Raw genomic sequence first — 26,033 nt, forward strand, 5'->3', positions numbered from 1 at the left:
CCATAGAGGTGCTGGGTATTTATTTTACTTTTTTTAATCCCCTGATCTTTTGCTCCATTTTTTTGCCATCTTTTTGTACCTCCTTTTGATAGTGAGCTAACACCCAGGGTGGGGCAATGTTCAAAGGCAGGAAAGGGCTCAGGAAAACCTGGCACAGAGATGGGCTCCAGCTTCTCACTGCTAACTTTTGGTTACCTAACTGTGCAAGCATGTGATAGGATGTGACTGAAGTACCACCACATACTTATCATACCTGGCACACAGAACCATTCCATAAGTGCTGTATGATCAAGGGCTTTCAAGTCCTCTCAAGTCATTTAGGAGGATGCCTGTGCCCATTGGGGTCTCTGGGCTCTTTGTTGGAGTCAGGAGTGGCAAGAGGGTCAGTTGGTGTTGGAGTGGATTCCATGTAGGGCGTGGAGCCTGTAGCGGATGATCACCTCAAGAAGACCTCCTCTCTGGTGACTGGGGACTTCTTAGTGGACACTTGTGTAGGACTAAGAGCTGTTATACTCCCTGCATGGGTCAGTTGTATCCTCTTACATCAGTGGTACATAAAATGCTGATGTGCTGTTCATTATGTGAGCATTCTAATTCTAAAAGAATATATTCACATTCCAGGGTTTTTTTAAAATTAATTTTAATGAACATTTACAGAGACTTATGGTTTCCAGTCATTCACTGTTGTACTTTTCTCCCCACCCACCCCTTCCTCCCCAAATCACTCTTCTCCTTGAAAAGAAAAAGAAAAACCTCTTTTTTTTTTTTAAAAGACCATGGCTTGGATCACGTGCACTTTAGTCTTTTTCTTGTTGTTGTTGTTTATAATTTTTTTTATTAACTTTAATGAAAGTTTACAGAGACTTAGGGTTTTCATTCATTCATTGTTGCACTTTTCTCCCTGCCCCCCAATTTACTCTTCTCCTTGAAAAGTAAAGGAAAACTCTTTCATTGTTATGCAATCCGTCCCCCTAAGTCCACTCCACTATGCAGCTTTCATTCTGGATTCTTGTCATGACAATAATTCCTAATCACATATCCCTTTTAAACAGTTCTCTCCCTCTTCTGTTTCAATGCAGTGTACATTATTTATCCCATCTTTCTCACTCTACCCCCAACCCTGATGTCAGTCCCATTTTACAGCAGTGACACTATGCAGTATTTGTGACTTTGTGACTGAGAGATTTCACTCAGCATAATGCCCTCCACGGTCACCCATTTTGTATAATATTTTTTAATTCCTTGTTTTTCAATGCAGCGTAGTATTCCATTGTGTGAACATACCACAGCTTCTCTATCCATTCATTTGTTGATGGGCACTTAGGTTGTTTCCAACTCTGTGCTGTTGTGAACAAAGCCACAATAAATATGGGTGTACATACACTTTTAGTCTTAAAGTGACATTATTGCTCACTTTGGAGGGGTCCGTGACAGCAGATTTTCCCAGTGAAACATATCTTTTAATTTCTTGACTGTTGTTAGGTTGTTAGCATGGATGTTGATTGTGGATCCAAGTAAAATGAAATTCTTGAGAACTTCAGTTTTTGCTCTGTCATAATGTTGCCTATTGGCCCTTGGTGAGGATTTTTGGTTTCTTGATGTTGAGAAGTAATTCATCGTGAAGGTTTTAGTCTTTGATCCTCTTCAATAAGTGCTTCGAATATCCTCCACATTCTATAAACAATGACAGTTTTTGAGTTTTCCTCAAGTCCTGATGCCACATTTTTTCTGATAGACCAGTTTCTCAAATGATTTATTCAGCGGATTGAATATTCTTGGCATAAGTCTTAATTTATTTTAACTCTAATTTATCTTTTTAAAAGTTTCAGTTTCAGTGTACAGTTCACTTTTTTTTTTACAAATACAGGAAATACATTTTTATGTTTTTTTAGTGTCGTAGTTTTCTTTTATTTCTTCTTGGCTTAGAGAATGAGAATGATACTCTGAGGGAAAAATGGTGAAGAAATGTAACCAAGTCGAAGAATCTTTTATGTCAATGTTAAACACTTTTTTTGTACCTAATACTTATTAAAGTCTCTTTTCCTGCATTAAAATCACTTAGCCCATAGTGTGTGCAAATAAGTGGTGGGAAACCGTGTCATGTGAACATGTAAGCACCACCATAATGTAAACCATTCCCTACCAGCTGGCTACAGTGCTGCCACAGTTATATTATCCTGCAGCCTCTGAAACCGGTTGGCTTGTTGACAATTGTTGCCTTACAACAATTGCCTATTCAAGACAGTGTTGGAGAGAAAAATCTTCTCCAAAATAAAGGAACCACACCTGAGTCTCTGCCCCTTGTCTGTTCTGCCCATTTACTCATACGCTAGGATTCCATTTCCCTGTGTTATCTCAGGGACTTATCTCCATGTGTAAATACAAATGATTTTTCTTTTGTTTACTATAAGTTGATCGTATGCAAACTGTTTAACAACTTGCTTTTATAAAAATGGCTGATTAATAGATTCAGTTATATATAAAGATAGGCTGGACTTGGCAGTTTAGTTTTAACATGTGTATGTGATTTTTTTTTCTTTTGTTTATTTTTCATTTCAATGAACATCTACAGAGATTTTGGGTTTCCATTCATTCATTGTTGCACTATTCTCTCTACCCTCCTCCCAGTTTGTTCTTGTCCAAATGCCACAGTGCTTGTCAAAGCCAGTTCTGATTAATCTTCTTTGTCAGTGTGTCCTTTGCCATTCCCTATCACTCCTCCCTGAGAGAGACTTCACCCTGAGTCATAAGGAAAAGGGGATGGCGTATTCTCTTAGCTACTTCCTGCTGAAAAGGGACGCTGTGGATTTCAGGGTGAAGATCTTCTCTCACTACTCTAAAGGGCCCCTTTGGCAGTAGGAAACACATAGACTATTATGGAGATTGATTTTGGGATTTAGATGCACTCATGTGTATGTGATTTTATATCCCTTTTAGTGTCATTATTACTTCATCTTCAATATAATTGTAAATTAGTGAGATGGAGGAGCTCAGTAGTTAATGTGCTGTGAAGTACTTAACTGTTTTCCTCTCTGGTGCCTTTATATTGTTTTAAAATATTATCATATTGAAATAAGTATAATTATGGGTTGGATATTTTTCTTTTTTACAATAATTTTTACAGGATGATGTTCCAGAATAGACTAAATGGATCAACATGTCAAAGGGCTCAACAATTTTAGATTAACCAATGCCTGGATTTATAGCCTTCAGAAATACTACAGATGAAAGCATATTTGAAAAACTTGCTTTTAAGTGTGATGTACCATGTTTTACTCCCACTAACATGTGAGATTGCTTATTTTTCATCATCTTACACTTAAAATTATTTTATTGATTTGATTGTAATTAGAAGAATTCTAGATCTATTTTAGAAATGAAAATTTATACTGTCAAGGTATAAATAATGTCTCTTATCTTTTTCCTTTCACTTGATGAGCATATCCTTTCTTACAGGACTGAATTTGCTCTTCAAGAAATCATGTCCTCTGGAGGTGCTGAAGATGACATTCCTCAAGGAGAGAGGAAAACAGTTACAGACTTTTGCTATCTCCTGGATAAATCTAAACAACTGTTCAATGGGTTAAGGTTAGTGAGCCCTTGATGTTTTAAACTTCTCTAGTTCTTTTTCTTTTTCCTTTCTTGTTTTCTGGTTGATGGTTAGGTTTTTAAGAGTTAGGATTAAAAAGTTAAAATGCATTTTAATTATTGATACTGCATGGTTTTTTTCCATGAAACATATTTTGACAGCATATTCTTTCCATTTAATTTTCCCCCATCGTTCATTGTTGCACATTTTCCTCCCTGCCCACCCCTCCGTGCCAGTTCATCTTTCTCTTTGAAAAGAAAAAAATGTTTTCGTTGTTATACAATCCGCACCCCAAGTCCACAGTCCACTTTATTATGCATTTCTTTTTCTGTAGTCTTGCCATGAAAATAATAGCTAATCCTATATTCCTTTTAAACAGTTCTCTCTGTTATTTATTCCTTCTTTTCTTAGGTTTCCCCTAACCCCTATGTCAATCCCATTTTACAACATTGGCTCTATGCAGTATTTGTCCTTTTCTGACTGTAATGTCATAATATGTCTGCATAATGTCTGACATATGTCCTCCAGGGTCACCTTTTTTTTTTTTTTAATTTAAATTTTTTTTTAAATTTTAATTTTTATTGTATTATTTTTTATGTGTACCGACAAATCAGATCTGACTGGTACAGGAAGAGATTGCCCCCTCCTTCTCCAGCAGAGCATCTGGTGGATTTGAACCCCATACCTCTGAGATTACAGTGTAGCGTCTTGCCACTAGGCCACCAGAGCTCCTTTCAGGGTAACCCATTTTATATAATATTTCATGAGTTCCTTGTTTTTCAAAGCAGCATAGTATTCCATTGTGTGAATATACCACAGCTTCTCTATCCAACTCTTTGCTATTGTGAACAGAACCACAGTAAACATGGGTGTGCATCTATCTGCTTGTGTGGAAGTTCTGGTTTCTTTAGGGTATATTCCCAGTAGTGGAATTGCTAGGTCAGATGGTATTTCTATTTCCCACTTTTAGAGAAAGTGCTGTGCCTTCCATAATGGTTGCACCATTTTACACTCCCACCAACAGTGAATAAGGGTTCCAGTTCCTCCACAGCCTCACCAGCATTTGCTGTTTCCTGCTCTGTTGAATTTTGCTCTTTTTACTAGGGTAAGCTGATACCTTATAGTTGTTTTGAAAAAAAATAATCAAAGGAAGGTAACCTGTATTATTTCAGTTTGTCGTGCGTATGTGATTGCATCAGCCTTTGAGACTATGGGAAAAATTCCATTCTTTCCTGTTGGGGTCACTTTGAGTTGAAATTAGCAGCAATAAGTGTTTATACATGGGATAAATAAGATACATAAAGAACTATTAAAAGAAATTTGGTGGAGATATAAATAAAAAGTTAGCTTTGATATAAAATAGGGAAAAAAGCAAATTATAAAATTATCATGTATTACATTATTTTGATTTAGAAAACTTACTTATTGGCAAGCTCTGGTGGCCTCGTGGCAAGAAGCTGCACTGAAATCTCACAGGTGCATGGTTCAAATCTACCAGATGCTGTGCTGGAGAAGGAGGGACAGTCTCTTTCTGTACCAGTCGGATCTGATTTGACAGTACATACAAAAAAATAATAAAATAAAAAATTAAACAAAAAAAACCCCTTATTTATGAAATATATTGTCTGTGTTCCAAATTAACTTTGTTGTAGCTTTGTGTTAACTCTTTGCCCTGATGCTGAGCTTGGTCTCTTCTGAGGGCCTGACTATCTCCTAGTGTCTGGTATATGTATGTTTTCTGTGCTTATTTTAGAAATTCAAGTATTATTTCTAAATTCAGCATTAGTGTTTTATTTGTTCAACATTACTGTTTGAAAAGAGGTATATTTACTATTCTCTTAAGTCTGTTAGTGTTTGTATTTCTTTCGGGGACTGAAATTATGGTATCATAGTATGTTGGAGAAGTGAGGTAGCATTTCCATTCTACTCTCATTATTTCTTTGCTAAAGAAGCTCTTTGAACCTTAAGTTACATGAATTAATACTCCTTTACTTTCAAATGTTTATTCGTTTTAAACATTTATTTTAAAAGAAACAAGATTTTTTTTAATAACTAAGAAAAGGGTTTTTTGTTGTTCTTTCCATCTTGTATTTGTGTTGGAATGAATAAAAAAGAGGATCATAGTCATAGTGCTATTAGAGAACAAAGATATATTTGTGGTCATTCTGGGCCAACATCAGAGATGGGGAATTGAGACAAATATGGGAATCCAGATGGAATGGCATTAGCTTTTGACTGATTCATTCCCATGGACATTCTTTCCCTTTCTGTGCTTGTAATTTTGAACCTTTCTTCCTTCAGTGCATATACTGTTTATAAATATTATAAGAGGTTCATTTTTATAGACTAATGTCATTTCTATGTAACTTATATTCCGATCAGAAAAGAAAACAGCATCTTCTAAATGCCCTGGTGCATTCTATACTTACTTTTTTTTTAACTCTTTGTAAGTAAAATAAAAAGTTTATTTGGGTGCATGAAAAACTTGAGGTGGTGTTTTTTAATGCCCCAGTTGGTGTCTGATAAGTTTCCTTTTTGCTCTGAATGTGTGTGCCTTTCTACCTTAAGCTATTTATATAATCTACTTTAAGCTATTTTTATAAATTCTCAGAGCCATGAATATCTTTTTTTTTTTAATTTAGGAGCCATGAATATCTTAATGGAATATTTTTCTTGTCTGAAAATACTTTCTCATAATATGTGCATCATAAATTAGCTCTTTCTCCCTCCATCCATTGTATATGAAAACATAGTTAAGTGAGTAAGAACTGGATAAAATGAATGGTGTTTTGCTCAAAATAGCTCTTGCATGTAATTATAGTAGTAATGAAGTGAGAATAATGTTAGAAATAGCCTTGAATACTGTTAGGAAATGATCAAAAACCTAAATGCTTGCAAGGTTCTAGTTACCATGGTGACTCAGGCTGTTGAAGCAGAATAGAATACTGGTGCAGTTATATAAGGCACCTTCTTGAGGCATGTATTTGAATTACACAGCTGTGTCTTATCAGTGATATCCATAACTTGTATTGTTTTGCAAAAACAGAGGCCTCCAAGTTTGTCATTAATAACTTGACATCAGAGGAGCAAATACATGAAGTGAAGACAAGCTTTGGAAACCATAAAAATTTTTCCTGACGTGAAATGTAATGGTCTTAACCAAAAATATGAACACGTAAATTATTCTTTATTATATTTCATTCCAATAGGCAAATGAAGAATGAAATATTTATATTGCTTCCTTTCAAAGCCTGTTTTTAAGATGCTCTTGTTTCTAAGTAGGAGTGTATAACAAATACTGTTTAGTTTCATTGTCTCCATCATTTTGCCACCTGTAAAAACAGGGAGGTGCAAGGGTAGCAGAGTCCAGTCTCCATCAACTCTACAAGAGGAAAGAATTCCCATTAACAACATGAAGAGCACAGAAACCATTTCTGTGAGATCACATATGCCTCCATACTGCCTTCCTCTGTCAGTTCTAACACCCGCCATTTCTCCCACGGCTCTTGCCATTAGATTTGCTAATGCATTACAGTTGCCACACAGAACTCATAGACATTATTCATGATTATGAGGTTTATTAGGGAAGTAGCACTTTACATTTCAGATTAGAAACACTCAGGAATTAATTCCTCCGTTAGGACAGCTTTTTCTTAGGTATGCTCAAAAACAAACCTTCCCTTAACCTATAGCTTCATACCTCTGGGCCACTAATACAAAGCTTTTTTGATTCTGCCAATTATGCCACTTCTCTCTCTCTCTCTCTCTCTCTCACACACACACACACACACACACACACTCCCCCCCCCTTCCCCGCCTAAGCTAAGGCTCTGGCTGCAAGAGGTGGAAGATCCACTTCTGTTCTGTCTTAAGCCTGTCTGGTTCTCCATTATGTCTTATTCTGTGTCTAGCTTCTCCTCATGTGGGAGTCTTTGACCCGGTGAGCTTGCTGGACTCTCTGCTTCCTCTTTCTTGATGGTAGTGAGAGTCTCATTTTTTTCTTTTAAATCTGCTCAATGTAAGCCTGGTAGAATGGCAAAACTGACCAAGTGGTAATGGTCTCACTCACCTATTTCCTTCAAGTTGGAACTAATAGCTGACCTTTCATCGGTTTCCTGAGACTATAAATAATGTGGGAGAAGATAACCCATCTTTACCTTGGGAGCTGCTGGTCGATTTCAATTTCTAGAAAGGCTTGGCTTTTCAATTAGCTATGCAACTCTTTATGGATTATTTCACCACAGCATGTTTTATTTGCATATTGTTGTTAGGACTTATCAATTTGAATGCGAGCCATAGCAACCCTGTGAAGAACAGATATGAACCCTATTCTTTTCTGTGCCATCCTCATACTTTTTTATACACTTGAGCCCATTGCTACAGTCACTGTGTCAGTCCATCTGGTTGAGGGGCTTTCTCTCTTTTTGCCACCCTTCACATTCCCAAGCATGATGTCCTTTCCAAGGAATAACCTCTCCTGGCAACATGCCTCCAAGTATGTGAGATGAGGTTTTATCGTCTTAGCACTTTGGCCACACTTTCTTGAAGACATATTTGATGTTCTTTTGGCCGTCCATAAGATATTCAGTACTCTTTTCCAACATGAACAGCTCATAACCACCCAAAAGTTGCTATTTACCTGTTTACAAACTGTCTAATCCCCTTCCTGGGCTGCACATACCCCATATTTTTGTAGTCCTACCCAACCAACTGTGACACTGATATGTCAAATGCGTTAATGGTTGGCTAGCCAGTGCGGACAGAGAGTGGGGTGGAGCTCCCCAATTAAAACAAGCTTGGAAGGAGGAGTGGCATCCACTTCCATAATAGCTTGCCTCCAGAAACCCTATGAACCTGGAGAGAGGATGAAAGGCACCCAAGCGTCGAGGACTCTCCTTCATAGGGTCACTATGAGTCGCCTGTGACTCAGCGACACTTAACAACAACAACAATCACCCAACCAAAGTCCTTGATCTTCTGCAGAAAGTGATTCCACTCTAATTCACTTTCTGAAAACAAGATATCATCAACAATCTGTGTTGTACAGATGACACAACCTTGCTTGTATTAAATAAAGAAGACTTGAAGCACTCACTAAAGAAGATCAAAGATTATAATCTTCTATACAGATTACATTTCAACATCAAGAAAACAAAAGTCCTCATCATTGGACCATTAGGCATCATCATGATAGATGGAGAAAAGATTGAAGTTGTCAGTGATTTAATTTTACTTAAATCCACAATCAATACCCATGGTAACAGTGATCAAGGAATCAAAAATATGTTGTATTTTGAAAATCTGCTCTTAGAAACCTCTCCAATGTGCTGAAGAACAAGGATGTCAGTTTAGAGACTTAAGATGAGCTTGATCCAAGGATTGTCTTTTCAGTTACTTCTTAAGTATCTGAAGGTTGGACAGTGAAGAAAGCAGACCAAAGAGGAATCAATACTTTTAATTGTAGTGTTGGTGAAGAGTACTGAACATCCTATGGACTGTAAAAAGAACAAATCTGTCTAAGAGAAACTGCATCCACGGTGCTCCTTAGAGACAAGGATGGTCAAAAATCATCTTAAAGTACTTTGGACACGTTGTCAGCCCTTGGAAAAAGACATCATGCTGGGAAAGATAGAGGTTCGGTTATTTTCTCTCTTGTATGTCTTTTTTATAGGATGTTATTCTGATTGGATAGAGACTTGTCCTATTTTATTATTACTTCAGGTTGCTATCTTCAAAGATTCTATTTTCTTTTTTTAAAAAAATATTTTTATTTTGTTTTATTATTTTTGTGTGTGTACCGTCAAATCAGATCTGACTGGTACAGGAAGAGATTGCCCCTCCTTCATTAGAACATCTGGTGGATTTGAACCGCACACCTCTGCGATTGCAATGACGCTTCCTGCCACTAGACCACCAGAGATCCCTCAAAGATGCTATTTTCAAACAAAGTTGCATTCTAGAAGTTAGAATTTCAGTATAAATTTTTGTAAAACATAATTCAGTCTGTGACTCTGAGTCTTAGAGAAATGTTCATCAGTAGAAATTTACTATGAATCACAGTAACTCACAGTAATTGTGAGTTTTCTAGCAGTCACCTGTAAAAAATTAATTTTAAGAGGTATTTTATTTGACTTGTTGTTGTTGTTGTTATGTGCCGTTGAGTCGCCTGCGACTCATAGCGACCCTATGTACAATAGCCCTAAACTCCGCTCTGTCCTGTGCCAATCGCACTGTCTCTGACACTCCCATCCCAATTATCCCAGTCACTGAATCAATCCACCTCATAGAGGGCCTTCCTCTCCTGCGCTGTCCCTCCACCCTCCCAAGCATGATGTCCCTCTCTAAGGACCGGTCTCTCCTCACATGTCCAAACTATGTTAGACGGAGCCTCAGAATCCTTGCCTCCAAGAGGCCACCCGGTTTAACCCTTTCCAGGACAAATCTGTTTGTTTTCCTAGCAGTCCATGGTATTCTCAATACTCTTCTCCAGTACCACAGCTCAAAGGCATCAGTTCTCCTTCTATCCTCCTTGGTCATTGTCCAACTCTGATGCATAAAGGTGATTGCGAAGACCATGGCCTGTATCAAACGCACCTTAGTCTCCAAAGAGATACCATTGCTCTTCAGCACTTTGGAGAGGTCCCTAACAGCAGACTTTCCCATGGCAATGCCCCTTTTAATTTCCTGGCTGCTGGTGCCAAGACTGTTGACTATGGAGCCAAGCAAACTAAAGCTGTGAACAATCTCAATCTCTTCACCATCCATCCTGATGCTGCCAATTGGTCCAGTGGTGAGAATCTTTGTCTTCCTGACATTGAGCCTCAATCCATATTGTAGGCTGCAGTCCTTGACACTCTGCAGCAGCCGCTTCAGGTCCTCCTCAGTTTCAGCAAGCAGGGTTGTGTCACCTGCATAACGCAGATTGTGGATAAATCATCCACCAATCTTGACCCCACATTTCTCCTCATAGAGCCCAGCCTCCCGGATAATCTGTTCTGCATATAGGTTGAAAAGGTATGGAGATAGAATGCATCCCTGGCGTACACCCTTCCCAATTTTGAACCATGCAGTGTTCCCTTGCTCTGTTCTGACGACTGCCTCCTGGTCCAAGTATAAGTTTCGCATTAGAACGATCAAGTGTTCTGGGATTCCCATTCTTCTCAGAGTCAGCCTTATTTGACTTAGATATAAAATATTTTGTTGCCATAAAAATCAACATATTGATTAATATTTTATAAAAATACTAAATCTTCGAAATAGTGATTATTTTATACTTACATCTATTTCAGTTAGGTTGGCCCCATTTCAGTATGCATTGATGGCTTACACACTCACTTAATATTACTTCCAAATCAACTCCACTGGGTTTCTGAGGCTATAAATTACAATTTTCTAATCACTGCTCATCTTTCTCCCATGGAGTGGTTAGTTATTTTGAACTCCCATATATGCGAAGGCTTTGGGTTAGTGGTGCAATTTGCTATGGACTGTGCCACCAGAACTCTGTAAACAGGACTAATGGCTGTTATATTTAGACAACACAGGTTTGTCGTTTACTGAGCAATTCATATTTTCCATTTTTCTTATATGTCAAGACAATCTGTTTTAAAACTATTTAATTTCAAAGAATAATACGTATTTTAAAAATAAAGTATAGATAGACCTTAATAGTTTATTGTAAGACAAATATTTTTATCACCACTATTCCAGTGAGCAAGTAAAACCAAGTGTACATAGATCAACACCAGCCTTGTAGATACCCTCCATGAGCAGCATCTCAAATATATCTGCTTTCTCTCATTTACCATTTAGTTACAATTAACAGCATATAGGAAAAATGGATGAATACTTAATTCTTTCCTTCCTTTTACCAGTTTCTAAGATAATGAATGTGTTTTTTATCATCCTCCAATGTTGACCAATGATTTTGCTTTGTTTTTAGTATTGTAATAAACTCATGGATTTAAACACATTTGATGAATTAAAACAAAGATCTTCCCAAAATACAATCCTTTAAGTGTTAAGAATGTGCAAATGAAGCAGTGTGCTCCTTGACTATAAACCTTGTTTAGAGAAGCTGGGATTTTCCTTGCCCTTTGCGGCTTTGGGGGCATAGTCTGTAGCACGTTGCTCTGCTATCCAAAAGCTACCTGTCTCTGTCTCTGTTGGTTTGAATCCACCACCCACTCTGCAGGAGAAAAAAGATGTCCAGCTTCCTCTTAATAATGTTTATAGCTTTGGAAATCTGATAGAGGCTTATTATGAGCTAGGATTGATTCATCGAACAGTGAATTTTATATTTGTTTTGTTGTTTTAGACTAATAGTGTCCCTATTCTTGGGGAGATGAATACAGTACTAGAAAGGAACTTCACTAATTTAAAATCAGAATCTAGGTTTTTTTTTTCCTGTATGTTGGAGAGGAAAAAAACCCATTAAAATAGGGTTCAGAAAAATCTGAATTTGAATCACAACTCTATAATATTTTAGACATGAATTGTCGGGCTGTTTAGCTTGTGTATCTGTATGTAATTCATATACACCCACATATTTTAGGAAAGCTGACAATTTAAGGACCGGATCAAAAAAGAAGCTTTTAAACATAATCATAACAGCAAAATTTTTCATTTTATGTATTTATTTAAAAAAATTTCTTTATTCTACTTAATGATTTTCATTATTTAAATAATAAGAACAAAATTATTTTATAAAAATACTTAAATATTTTATTTATTTATTTATTTTAAAAGCTTATTTTAAGGGACATTTGAAACACCTCTGAGAATCAGATATTTAAGTGTTTACTCAGCCTACTTCTTTATTCTTTGAACTTCCGTTGATTAGAGGAAGCACTAAGAAAAGAGAATGAGTAAGAGAGATTGATTAGCTTTGTTATTTTTACTTTGTTTAAAGAAAAAGCCCTCTTGGAAATAGAACATAGCAGCTAATTTATAACCTCTCCAAAATGTGAAATATAGGGTCATTTAACTTACAGGGTAATTTTCACAGAACCTCATTTAATTTAATTCTGTGGATCATTAATTCTCCATCTCTACTGACAGCATTAATGACCAAATGATATATTCAGAGTTTAAAACCTGATTCAAGCTCTAACTAGTAGAAGGATTTGTCTAACAGACCTTACAAACTACCTTAAGTTAATTTTAGATTCTGTTATTAAATAGTACTTTGTATATAGCATCTAAATCTCATTTGGGGGTGTGGGAAATGACCATCGGATTTACCTTTAGAAAGTGAGAAAATTTTACATTGTAAACAATGAATGAATTTTTTTTTTTAAATAAGAAAGTGAACTAGAGGAAGTGGAGGGAGGAAAATGTGCAACCACAACAATTAATGAATGAATTTCAACTCTCCTATAAATTTTGGTTAAAATCACATTTAAATGAAAGAAAGAAAACGAGAAAATTTTTTAAAACCTCTGTTTTGATGCTTGGTTGGTGAGAAGGAGTCTTCTATTCCTCTCCAACTGCACTAGTGAAGGCCACCTTCATGAATGACGCAGTGATACAGACCAGGAAGTTCGTGACCAACATACTGCTGCAGGAGAAGCAAATGGTTATTGATGTTCTTCACCCTGGGAAGGCAACCATTCCTAAGACAGAAATTTGAGAAAATCTAGGAAAAATATACAAGACCACAGCAGATGTCATCTTTGTGTTTGGATTCAGAACCCACTTTGGTGGTGACAAGATGATGGAATTTGGTATGATGTACGACTCCTTAGGTTTTGCCAAGAAAAACGAACCCAAACACAGACTTGCACAACATAGCCTATATAAGAAGAAAAAGATGTCAAGGAAACAGGGTAAGGAGTACAAAACCAGGATGAAGAAAGTCAAGGGGACTGTGAAGGCCAACGTGGGAGCTGGCAAAAAGGAGTAAACATTCTCCAGTCATTTGATTTGTGTAGACTGTCAGGTTTTATCACTAGAGGATTAATAAACTACAAAATCCTTTTTAAAGGTGAACAAACAAAACCCCTCCATTTTGAGAAATAAACTGCTGATGAATGGTATGGAGTTGGTATGGAGGGCTAACCTTTTAGGCTGAAGTAGTATGTGTCCTAGGAATTGATAGCATACACATTGAGGTGTTTCAGGAAACAGATGCAAGCCTACATATGCTGACCAGTCTCTGCCAACAGATATGGAAGACTGTTGCCTGGCCAAGTGACTAGAAGAGATTTATATTTGTTCCCATTCCCCCAAAAAAGGTGATGCAACAGACTGGAAATTATCAATATCAGTAATATTAAATGTAAATAAAATCTTCTTGAAGATTATTTTTAAAATTACTGGAACAGTACATTAATTGAGAATTGCTACACCACAACAAGATAAAGGTAAAGAACCCAATTGAAAAATGGGCACAGACACTTCACTAAAGAATACATTCAGATGACTAACAAACACATGAAGAAATATTCAAAATCCCTAGCTCTTAGAGAGATGCAAATCAAAACAAGTATGATATATCATCTCACCCCAATAAGAATAGCAAAATTTAACAGAACAGCAAACCACAAATGCTGGCAAGGTTTCAGAGAAATAGGAACCCTTATTCACTATTGGTGAGAGTGTAAAATGGTACAACCATTATGGAAGGCATATTGGCATTTTCTCAAAAAGTTGGAAATAGAAATACCATCTGACCGAGCACTTCCACTACTGGAAATAGACCCTAGACAAACAAGAACTTCCACACAACCAGATAGATGCACACCCATGTTTATTGTGGTTCTGTTCACAATAGCAAAGAGTTGGAAACAACCCAAGTGCCCATCAACAAAGGAATGGATAGAGAAGCTGTGGTACATTCACACAATGGAATACTACATTGCATTGAAAAAAACAAATAACTCATGAAATATTATACAAAATGGGTGACCCAGGAGGACATTATGCTGAGTGAAATATCTCAGTCACAAAGTGACAAATACTGCATAGTGCCACTGTTGTTAAGCAGGACTGACATCGGGGTTGGGGGGAAACTAAGAGAAGATAAATAATGTATACTGCATTGAAACAGAAGACAGAGAGAACTCTTTAGGAGGAATATATGATTAGGTATTACTGTCATGACAAAGTCCAGAATGAAAGCTGCATAATGGAATGGATTTGGGGGTGGGGGGATTGTATAATGAAAGAATATTTTTTTTTTACTTTTCAAAGAGAAAAGCAAGCTGGGGGAGGGGAGGGGAGCGAGGAAAGTGTGCAACAATGAATGAATGGAAATCCAAAGTCTCTGTCAATGTTCATTAAAATAAAAAAATACTTTCAAAAAATTAAAAATACCAATAGTGAAGAAAAGAAAAAAACAAACTCAAACCAAAAACACATACTTGCAGGGAGCTCTGGTGGCAAGAAGTTGCACTGCAATCCCAGAGCTATGTGGTTCGAATCCACCAGATGCTTTGCCGGAGAAGGAGGTGCAATCTCCTCCTGTACCAGTCAGATCCGATTTGACGGCACACACACACACACACACACACACACACACACACACACACACACAAATAAAATAAAAATTAAAAAAAGAGACAAAAACCCCACAGAATTGCCAGAAAGTCAAGCTAGATTCAAAAGAGGCTTTGGAAGGAGATACTTTTGTTGATATCAAGTGACTATTGCTTGAAAGCAGAGAATATTAGAAAGATATTTACTTGTGTTTATTGACTATACAAAGACATCTGACTGTCTGAAAGGCATTTGACTGTCAAACAAGTCATAACAAGTTATAGGTAAGAAGATTGGAAATCCAGAACACTTAAAACACTTAATTGTGCTAAACCCAAAGTCAAACCTATACCTAGATCAAGTAACTGTTGTTAGAACAGAACAAGGGAACACTACGTGGTTTAAAATCCAAAAAGATCTTCATCAGAGTTATATCCTTTCTCCATATCTATTTACTCTATATGCAAAGTAAATCATTTGCGAAACTAGACTATATGTAGAATGTGGCATCAGGATTGGAGGAAAGCTCATCAACAACCTGTTGTACAGATGACATAATATTGTTTACTCCAAGTAAAAAGGACTGAAATCACTTGCTGCAGCCCTCAATATGGATTATATCTCAGTATTAAGAAAAGTCCTCAGGGTGGGACCAATACTCAACATCATGACAATTGCGTCAAAGAATGAAGTTGCCAACAATTTAATTTTACTTGGATCTGTCATCATTTGTGGAAGCAGTTGTTCTGTACCAGTGAGTCAGAACAGATTCATAGCTGACTCTTCAGCAGGTTTTTAGAGGCAGTAAATTGCACAAGGAGAGATGGCGCATCCTTCTGTGGAGCAGTTGGTGGATTTGAACCACATGTCTTTGTGATTGCAAAGCAATTTCTTACCTTTAGACCACCAGACCTCCCTCATAAAAGCAGTAGTCAAGAAATCAGAAGACATGTTGACTTTCGAAAATCTGCTGTCAGAGGCTGCACCAAAGTGCTACAAACAAGGATGTCAGTTTAAAGACTAAGATGCATCTTATCCCAGTCATAATCTTTTCAGTTACTTCTTATGCATTTGAAAGTTAGACAGTGAAGAATTTATGGCTTTGGGTTGTCATGTTGAAGAAGAATACTGCACATCCCATAGACTGACAAAAGAATTACATTAGTTAAATCTGTTGTCAGGAATGTTTTCAGAGTACTGAGAAGCAACGATGTCAGACTAGAGACTAAGGTGCACCTAATTCAGTCCATGGTCTTCTCAGTACTTCCTATAAATCAGAGAGCTGGATAATGACTAAGGATTATAGAAGAATTGATGCCTTTGAGTTGTGGTCCTGGAGAAAAATTTTGAACATATACCATGGACTGACACAAAAACAAATAGGTCTGCCTTGGAGAGGGTGAAACCAAACTTATACTTGGAGGCTAGGATTTTGATGCTCCATCTCACTTATTTTGAGGACGTAATTCTTGGAAGGGTGGAGGGACAGTAAGTACTGGAGAGGAAGACCCCGGATGAGGTGGATTGATACAGTTACTAGGGCAATGGGAGTAGGTGTGTCAGAGTCGGTGAGCCTGGCTCAGGATAGACCAGGCTTCAGAGGTATTGTTCATAGGGTCGCTGTGAATGGCAGGTGACTCGATGGCACATAACAGCAGCAACTTAAAGGATAGTGCAATGAAGATTCTCCTTAGAGGCAATGATGGTGAAACTCATCCACATGTTGACTGACACAGTGACTGTAACAATGGATTCAAGCATATGAAATATGTAAAGGATGACACAGAATAGGGGAATGTTGATTATTTGTTCATACGTTTGCTATGAATAGCTGATGACTCAATTACAGCTAATAAATACAACAATGCAGTTTCTCACTATAAAATCTATGAAGATATAAAAAAGATGAAAATCTGAAATAACTGCTGGAAGCTAGTGTGTAGTTAAGCTGTAATCTAATACTCATTTTTATTTATGAAAATAATGGAAATGAATTTAAAAGCACAAATAATAGCTCATTATTTTCATAATAATGAAAATAATTCTGCTTGCATATTTAAGGCTACGAAAACCTTTTTCTTTCTTTACTCATTGTATTAACATCTTGTGCAGAAATATAAATCCTCTCCCATCTTTTAATTTCATTTACAGAATTTACCTTGCAATCATATAGCATACCTCATTAAATTGATTACTATAAAGATGTTTATTGTAGTATTTATTAAAAGTGAAAAGTTTGGGAAACTGCACTACAATCCCAGAGGTACGCGGTTCAAATCCACCAGATGCTCTGCTGAAGAAGGAGGAACAATCGCCTCCTGTACCAGTCAGATCCAATTTGACGGTACACACATAAAAAAAAAAGTGAAAAGTTTGAAGCTATAAATATCAATTTATAGGAAAGGATTTGTGAAATAAATTGGTTCATAATACATTATAATAAATGTATCTTGAAATACTAATATAATCTTATATGAGTTAAAAGAAACCTGTTGTATTTAAAAGACATGTTGTAGAACATTATATATGATGTGATCTATTTGAATAAAGTTAAAGAAAAAATAGATTTTTTTTTCTCTCTACTAGTTTATATCCTAAGAGTTAAACCAGGCTGCTCCTTCGAGGCAAGGATTCTGAAGCTTCGTTTGACATATTTTGAACATGTTGAAAAGAGAGACCAGACCTTGGAGAAAGATGTAATGCTTGGGAGGGTGGAGGGACAGGACAGGACAGGCAGATCATCTGTGAGGTGGATTGATTCAGTGACTGAGGTAATCAAGGTAGGTGTGTTGGAGACAGTGAGATTGGCACAGGATAGAGCAGAGTTTAGGACTCTTGTACATAGGGTCTCTATGAGTCACAGGTGACTTGAAGGCACATAACAGCAACAACAACTAGTTTATTTACAGAATTAGAATACATATTGGAACAGATTATTTCCATTTTCCTCATCCCCCCATCCATTAAAGTATACAACCCAATGATTTATCCCCCCTCTCCCCCGGCACATCCTCATCCCTTTGCTTCCAACCTCTTCCACCCCTCCTGGATTCTTATACTCATCCTACAATAATGGTTTTATAAAATATTCATCCTTTCGGACTGAGTTAGTTCACTCAGCATAATGCTCTCCAGTTCCTCTCAAGTTAGGTAATAATTTACAAATATATTGCTCCTGCTTGCTGTATAGTAGTCCACTGTGTGAATGTACCATAATTTCTTAGTCCATTTGTTTGTGGTTGGACATGTTCTTGTGATGGTGAATAATGCTGCTATGAACATTGGTATACAAATCTCAGTTTGTGCCTCAGTTCTCATATTCTCAGAGTATATTCCAAGTAGTGGAATATCTGGGTCATATGGAATTTCTGTGTCCAGCTTTTTGAGGAAGCACCAAAATGCCTTCCAGAATGGTTATACCATTTTACAGTCCCACCAACAATGTGTAAGAGTTCCTTTCTTGCCACATCATCCCCAACATCTATTAAATTGATGCCCTGTTAAACTTTGCCACTCTTATTGGAGTGCGATGGTATCTATCTCATTGTGCGTTCTTGGGTGTTTTTTTTTAATTAATTTTAATGAAAGTTTACAGAGACTTAGGATTTCCAGTCATTCATTGTTGCACTCTTCTTCCTACCCACTCCCTACCCCCCAATTCACCCTTCATCTTGAAAAGAAAAAGAAAAACTCTTTCATTGTTATGCAATCCCTCCCCCCAAGTTCACTCCACTATGCAGCCTTCATTCTGGACTTCTGTAATGACAAGAATACCCATTCATATGTCCCTTTTAAACAGTTCTCACCCTCATCTGTTTCAATGCAATATGCATCATTCCTCTCCTCCTTTCCTGTCTTCCCTCAACCCTGATGTCAGTCCCGTTTTACAACAGTGGCCCTATGCAATATTTGCCCTTTTGTAACTGTGATATTTCACTCAGCATAATGTCCTCCAGGGTCATCCATTTTGCATAATATTTCACAAGTTCCTTGTTTTTCAATGCTGTGTAGTATTCCATTGTGTTAATATACCAGACCTTCTCTATCCATTCATTTGTTGATGGGCACTTGGGTTGTTTCCACCTCTTTGCTATTGTGAACAAAGCCTTAATAAACATGGGTGTGCACTTATTGTGGTTTTGATTTGCATTTCTCTTATTGCCAGTGGTTTGGAGCATTTCTTCATGTGTCTGTTTGCCATTTGAATATCTTCCTCTGTTAAAATTCTTTCAGTGTCTTTTGCCTATTTTGAAATTGGGTTATCAGTCTTTTTCTTGTGGAGGCCCAGGAGTATTCTGCAAATTTTTGTTATAAGACTCTTGTCTGAGATGGTATTACCAAATGTTTGTTGCCAGTCTGTAGGTTTTCTTTTCATTCTGTTAGAAAACGTTTTTGATATGCACAGGGATTTAATCTTTAGAAGGTCACATGCATCAATTTTATCCTCTTACATTGTGAATTTCTGGTTATATTTGGCAGTCTCTTTACACCTTGGACTAGCACTTCTAAGCTTGATCCCTGTTTGTCTCTTATGAACATTATGGTTTTAGACTTACTCACAGGTCTCTAATCCACCTTGAATTGATGTTTGTGTATGGTGTATTGTGTATGTTTGTATGTTGATCCTGTTTCAGCTTTCTGCAAGTGGAATTCCAGTTTTGCCAGCACCATTTGTTGAAGAGATTAACATTTCCCCATTTGGTAGCTTTGATTTCCTTGTCGAATATCACTTGACCATAGATAGCTGGGACTCTTTCTGGGTTCTCAATTCTGTTCCATTGGTCTTTGTGCCTGTTATTGTACCAGTACCATGCTGTTTAGTTAACCACTGCTGTGTAGTAGGTTTTGAGGTCAAGGAGTGCTACGCCTCCTACCTCATTTTTGTTTCTCAGAAGTATTTTACTTATTCAGGGTTTCTTGTCTCTCCAAATAAATTTGATAATTTCCCTTTAAATCTCCTTGAAAAAAATGCATTTGGTATCTGGATTGGGATTGCATTGAACATGTAGATTGCTTTTAATAGAATTAAAAGAAACCTGATATATTTTAAAAACAAGTTGCAGAACATTATATAGGATGTGATCTATTTGAATAAATAATAGAAAAAGTAACATATGCATAGAAAAGTAGATTCATAGATTTCCAGGTCCTGCAAGTGACTTTATAGACCAGACCATCTCAATAATATATTTGATGTACTGAACACTAAAAAACAAAGACCAGATGAATTGTAGGGTGAAATAAAAGATATCATGTATGATGAAATAAAAAAATATCTTTAAAAGGTTTTTATTGTACACTATTGAGTCAAAACCGACTCATAGCTGATCTGCCAGTGAGTTCTCAGAGGCAGTAAGTCACACAGGAGATTGCCCATCTTTGAACCACTTACCTTTGCATTGGCAATTCCTTAGCACTAACGACCAGAACTCCCTATATTTAAAAGGTTGGAAATGGGAGGGAGAAAGACTAAAATGGATGTGAAAAGAGACTTTGAAATTGTTTTAGACTTTAGAGAAGCTGTAATAAATGGGGGAAAATGATGACGTGAGACAGCTGAATTGAAGATTTCTATTCAGTGGCTCAAGAAGACAAAGCAGAGTATTGTAGTAAAACTCAGGAAAGACCTGGAGTTAGAAAAGCAAAAAGGAAGAACACACTTGATATTTCTCAGGTTGAAAGAACTGAAGAATGCATTCAAGCCTCAGGTTGCAGTTTGTAGGATTCTGTGAGCACATTAGAAGTTCTGGTAGTTTAGTTGGCAGGAGTTGGTGCTGCCAGTCTAAAGACACATAGTTCAAATCCACCGGTGGCTCGACAGAAGAAAGATCGTCAGTCCCCTCCAGTGCTGTTGACTGCCTTTGAAAACCGCTGTAGCGCCAGCTATAAGGCAGTTCTGACGTGATAGTACATAACAACAAAAACAGGGCAGAATTAATTAATACTCTTTTGTGCATTCCTACCTGGGGGTTCCCCTAAAACACTGAACTTCGCTGTGAGGTTTGCTTTGGCCAATGAGACAATAGCAAGGATGAAGCATTAGAGATTTTCACAGAAAAATGCCCATTAGAGCTTGTTCTCTCCTTTGCTGCTCTGAAGAATCATGTCATTCCTCTCATGTGAACAACTCAAGCTAACCTGCTGGTTGATGGGAAATACGTGTGGCAAGAACCCTTGCTGGAGGCCAGGGAGTCCAGGATAAGTGCAAGTGACCGTTAACCACCACCTGTTCACATTTGCATGAGTGAGTTTGGCTGAAACCACGAGAAAACTTTCAACTGAATCTAGCTCAAATTACCAACCTGCAAAATTGCAAGCTAATAAATGGTTTTTATTTTCAGCTTCTGAGTTCTGAAGTGGCTTGTTAGGCAGCAAAAGTTAACTGATGAAATCAGCTACCACAAAACTGTACCTGCTCACCTAAATCAGGTTACTGCTTTATGAGACAGCTGTAGCAGTAACTCTGTCACATTGTTGAGCTGTAAAATCCACTTGTTGCAGCATTATTATTTGGGACAGAGACATGAAGAATTTTCTGGTAATGGGGAGGCAGTCTGTAGACAAGCAGGTTGCAGAGATAATGTGAAGGTCTCCTTATCCGCTGATCTGCTACTAAATACTCTAGAGTACTTTAGAACTATAATCCATGTGTAGATGTGAGAAAACGATTAGACTTACTCTTACTGGAAAGGAAGGAGAGTTAGCAGAAATATTGCTTTGGTGTTTGTTTTTAGGTGCTTTTGAATGACGTATGAATCTTAGCAACCCTAGGAAGAGCAGATTTGAACCCTGTCCTAGATGACACCTTGTTCCAGTGAAGATGAGTTAAATTCTCAAATGTAATTGGCTCAAAGACAAGAATTCTTCCCCTTGTTGTTGTTTGTTGTTATGTGCCGTTGAGTCCCTTGTAACTCATAGCGACCCTATGCACAAGAGCCCTAAACTCTGCTCTGTCCTGTGATAACCTCACTGTCTTTGACACACCTAGTCCCATTACCCCAGTCACTGAATCAATCCATCTCATCAGGGTCTTCCTCTCCTGCATTGTCCCTCTGCTCTTCCTAACATGATGTTCTTTTCCAAGGACTAGTCCCTCTTTGCAGCATACCCAAAGTATGTCAGACGAAGCTTCAGAATCCTTGCCTCCAAGGAGCAGCTTGGTTTTACCCTTTCCAGGACAAACCTGTTTGTTCTCCTAGTCCATGGTATACTCAGCACTCTTTCCAGCACCACAGGTCAAAGGCATCAATTCTCTTTCTATCATCACTAGTCACTGTCCAGCTCTCCAACTCATAGAACACAACTGCGAAGACTATGACCCAGATCAGGCACACCTTACTCTCCAGCCTGATGTCGTTGCTCTTCAGTACTCTGGAGAGGTCCCTGACAGCTGACTTTCCCAATGCAATTCATCTCTTGATTTCCTAGTTGCTGGTACTGAGAGTGTTGACTCTGGAGCCAAGCAAACTAAAAATGTTAACTATCTCAGTCTCTTCACCATCCATTATGATGCTGCCAATCGGCCAAGTGGTGAGAATCTTTGTTTTATTGTTGTTGAGCTTCAATCCATATTGAAGGTTGCAGCCCTTGACCTTCTGCAGCAAGTTCTCCAGGTCCTCCTCAGTTTCAGCAAGCAGGATTGTGTCATCTGCATAAAGTAGGTTCTTGATGAATCTTCCACCAATCTTGACACCACATTCCTCCTTGTACAGCCCAGCATCCCAGATGATCTCTTGCATACAGATTGAAAAGGTATGGAGACAGAATACATCCCTGCTGCATACCCTTCCCCATTTTTAACCATATAGTAATCTCCTTGCTCTGCTGTGACGACTGCCTCTTGGTCCAAATATAGATTTTGCATAAGCACAATCACATGTTCTAGGATTACTGTTCTTCTCAGAGTCAGCCATAGCTTGTTGTGGTCCACACAGTCTAAAGCCTTTGCGTAGTCAATGATACATAGATAGACATTCCTCTGGCAATCTCTGCTTTCTGCCAAGATCCATCTAACATTAGCTATAATATCTGTAGTACCACGGCCTCTTCTAAATCCAGCCTGCACATCTGGCAGTTCTCTGACGTGTTGCTCCAGTTGTTTTTGGATCATTTTCAGCAGAATCTTGCTTGCATGTGATATTAATGATATTGTTCAATAATTTCCGCACTCTGTTGGGTCACCTTTCTTACATCTCATTAAAGTCATTGAGCAGTCATTAAAGTCATAAAAGCAGTTGAATTGGAACTGACTCATAGCTGATGCTATGATCCTTCAGCAGTTTTTCAGGGGCTGCGATTTGCCCATTTTTTGCCTTAGGAGTCCCTGGTGGATTAGAACTGTTGGATGAGTTGCAAAACTTCCTTCCATGAGAGCTCGCTCTTCCACCTGTGTGTCTGCACACACACAGGGAGAAGTGAGCCTCTTTGAGGAAGACATGTGGTTGCTGCTAAACTTCACTACTGAACATGGCTTCATTCACTTAGTCCTCCTCCTGCCATTCACTCTCGTGGGGATCTAGTCAGTCAGGAAGCCATGCTGCAGCCATGACTTTTCAGGTCACTGGAAAGACACTGGTGGAACCAGAGGTGACCATTCACTGGGTTAGAATTTCTCTGACCAGTCCCAGTGTGTAAAATCCCTGCAAACGGTGTGTGCTGAGTTGATTAGAGACACCTCAAGGTGAAGGGTCTGGTTAGGGTCTTTCAGGACTGAGAGAATTCCTTCAAGGAAAGCCCGTTGTGGTGAAGTTCTCAGAACTGGGATTGTTTCCAGGATGAAGATTCACAAGAGACTTGTTGACTTGCACACTTCTGAGATCCATAAACAGATACTGAGCCTGGAGTAGAGGTTCAGGTCACCAGTGAAGATTCTTATTCTTAAATCCACTATTTTAATAAATTATCTGTTGGTAAAACAAACAAAAAGAACAGGGAGTGGTGACATCTTCCTTAAGACTTTATCTCTGAAAATGATAAAAGAAACTGAGATAAATTTGAAAAATCATTAGCTTCAACAGCAAAAATTGGCAAGAAAGGCATATGGGAAATAAAATGCAGTATTTCTGAAGAAAAGCCTAGTGTTAGTTTGATTCTTACATTGTTCAAGTTTTCTCTTCCTGTTCTTAATTTTCTTAATTTGAGCAGCCTTTTTGAGTCAAGTTTTTTCTCTTTTAGATTTAATTATGAATATCATGTGATATTCTACTTATCGGCTTTATCAAAGTGTTTGCCCTAAGTATGAAGCTGAATCATAATGCACATTTATAGCCAGCAGTTTTCAATTGTATATTTTACAGTTAGGCATGAAAACTTCTGTTAAGTTTCAGTTTGAGAAATAAGAGAGTTATTTTGGATACTCTTTTGTAATTATGGATACTCTTTTCTTTTCACTCTTGGTTAATCAGCCAATTACTTTTTGTTCATTTGTCTTGCCAGAGCCTTTTCTTAACCCAGCTAATCAAATATGTATTACTTCCCTATGACTGCTGTAATAAAACATAGAAACTGGGAGTCTGAAATCAAGATATTGGTTATAATGATTCCTCATGAGACTTTGAAGGAGAGATCTGTTCAATACCTTTCTACAAACCAGTGTTCTTAGCTTGCAAGCTATATCGTCATGTGACTGCTAGCCCCCTCTGTATTTCTGTATCTCTTCACTTACATAGGACAGAAGTCCACTTTCTTGGAAAATTAGAGAGTCAGTGACAGAGAGGAAGACCTTCAGGAAGAGAGATTGACACAGGTTCCAACAATGCGCTCGAGCAGATCACAAGGATGGTGCAGGATAGTGCAAGGCTTCCATCTATTGTTCTCTGCAAATCATAGTTGATGGCTCTTAACAACAACAGCTCAGATTGGATTATAATCCACTCTGCTTTGGTGTAATCTTGTTTTAACTTAACTGATAGTATCTTTAAAGACCTTACGTCTGAAAGGTCATGTTCAAAAGTACCAGAAGTTAGGACTTCAAGGAACATAACACCAACAACAGCAGCATGTCTTTTTTTTTTTTTTAATATACATTCAGTTTCTTTAATCCATAATCAAATCCAAGGCCTTTTTGTATAAATCCCTAAGTATATTAGCAACATTATCCAGTTCTCAGTTTAATGAAGACAAATGATATTTTTCCATTGCATTATGTAGGTAGTAATTTTTCTTGCTACTAGGGACAATGTCTTGCTGCTTAACCACTTGGACTCAAAGCCACTACCATACCACTACCATATATAGATATATTTATATCCATATCGATATATCTATATCTATATTTGTATTTTAATGCCACATATTTTAACTGTTTGTTACAGCAATACTTTATTGGTAAATTTGGTTTCTGTACCATTTTGCTTTTAAAAACAGTTTCTATATTAAGTAATACCATTATTTTATTATCTCATATGGTAAAAATTTATTTCTACCTTTCATGTTAGCCACAAATTGGTACCAGTTCTGTGACTCCATTAACTATGTCTTACTATGGGTTTTAGGCTGAGGAGCATACCTAACGCCAGAGGGAAAATAAAAGTGAGGGAGCATGTAACATCTCTTGGAGCTCTTCAAAATTGGCATTGATAGCAAACAGTTATATTCGTTGACTACAGTATGTTCTATTTCCAAGGCCAGTACTATTCGGATAGAGAAATATCAAAAGCATGTACTGTAAGTTACCAAGCCCAAGGATAGGGATGTATTTTTTTTATGGGAAGAAAATATAATAATTGAAACAATAGTATTACCTACACAGCTACTTTCAAATATATTCCTAAAGCTGTATTTTTAAACTGCAATGTTCTTAGTTCAATACGAACACTTGGAAGCTAACAGTATATAGGAAAATGTGAATAAGGTCACCTAGGGAGAGAGAAAAAAAAGAAAGGGATAGAATCTTCCTGGGAGAGATGTCTACAAAAGAGACTAAAAATTAACCATCCGAGAGGGAGGCGGCAGGATGAGGAAATAA

General features: G+C 37.5%; 1 protein-coding gene and 1 pseudogene across 1 annotated transcript in view; both read left to right on the forward strand.

Moving 5' to 3' along the window:
* Positions 1–26,033, forward strand: part of SCAI (suppressor of cancer cell invasion) — a 196,171-nt gene that overhangs the window by 87,618 nt on the left and 82,520 nt on the right. Inside the window, exon 3 of the mRNA XM_006892570.1 lies at positions 3,457–3,588. Within this exon, the coding sequence (XP_006892632.1) occupies positions 3,457–3,588 (132 nt within the window). The remainder of the gene's footprint in view (positions 1–3,456; positions 3,589–26,033) is intronic.
* Positions 13,101–13,493, forward strand: LOC102846140 (annotated as a pseudogene).

Source organism: Elephantulus edwardii, unplaced genomic scaffold (genome assembly GCF_000299155.1).
Source record: "Elephantulus edwardii isolate Elephantulus edwardi_28Jun2011 unplaced genomic scaffold, EleEdw1.0 scaffold00116, whole genome shotgun sequence".
Lineage (NCBI taxonomy): Eukaryota > Metazoa > Chordata > Mammalia > Macroscelidea > Macroscelididae > Elephantulus > Elephantulus edwardii.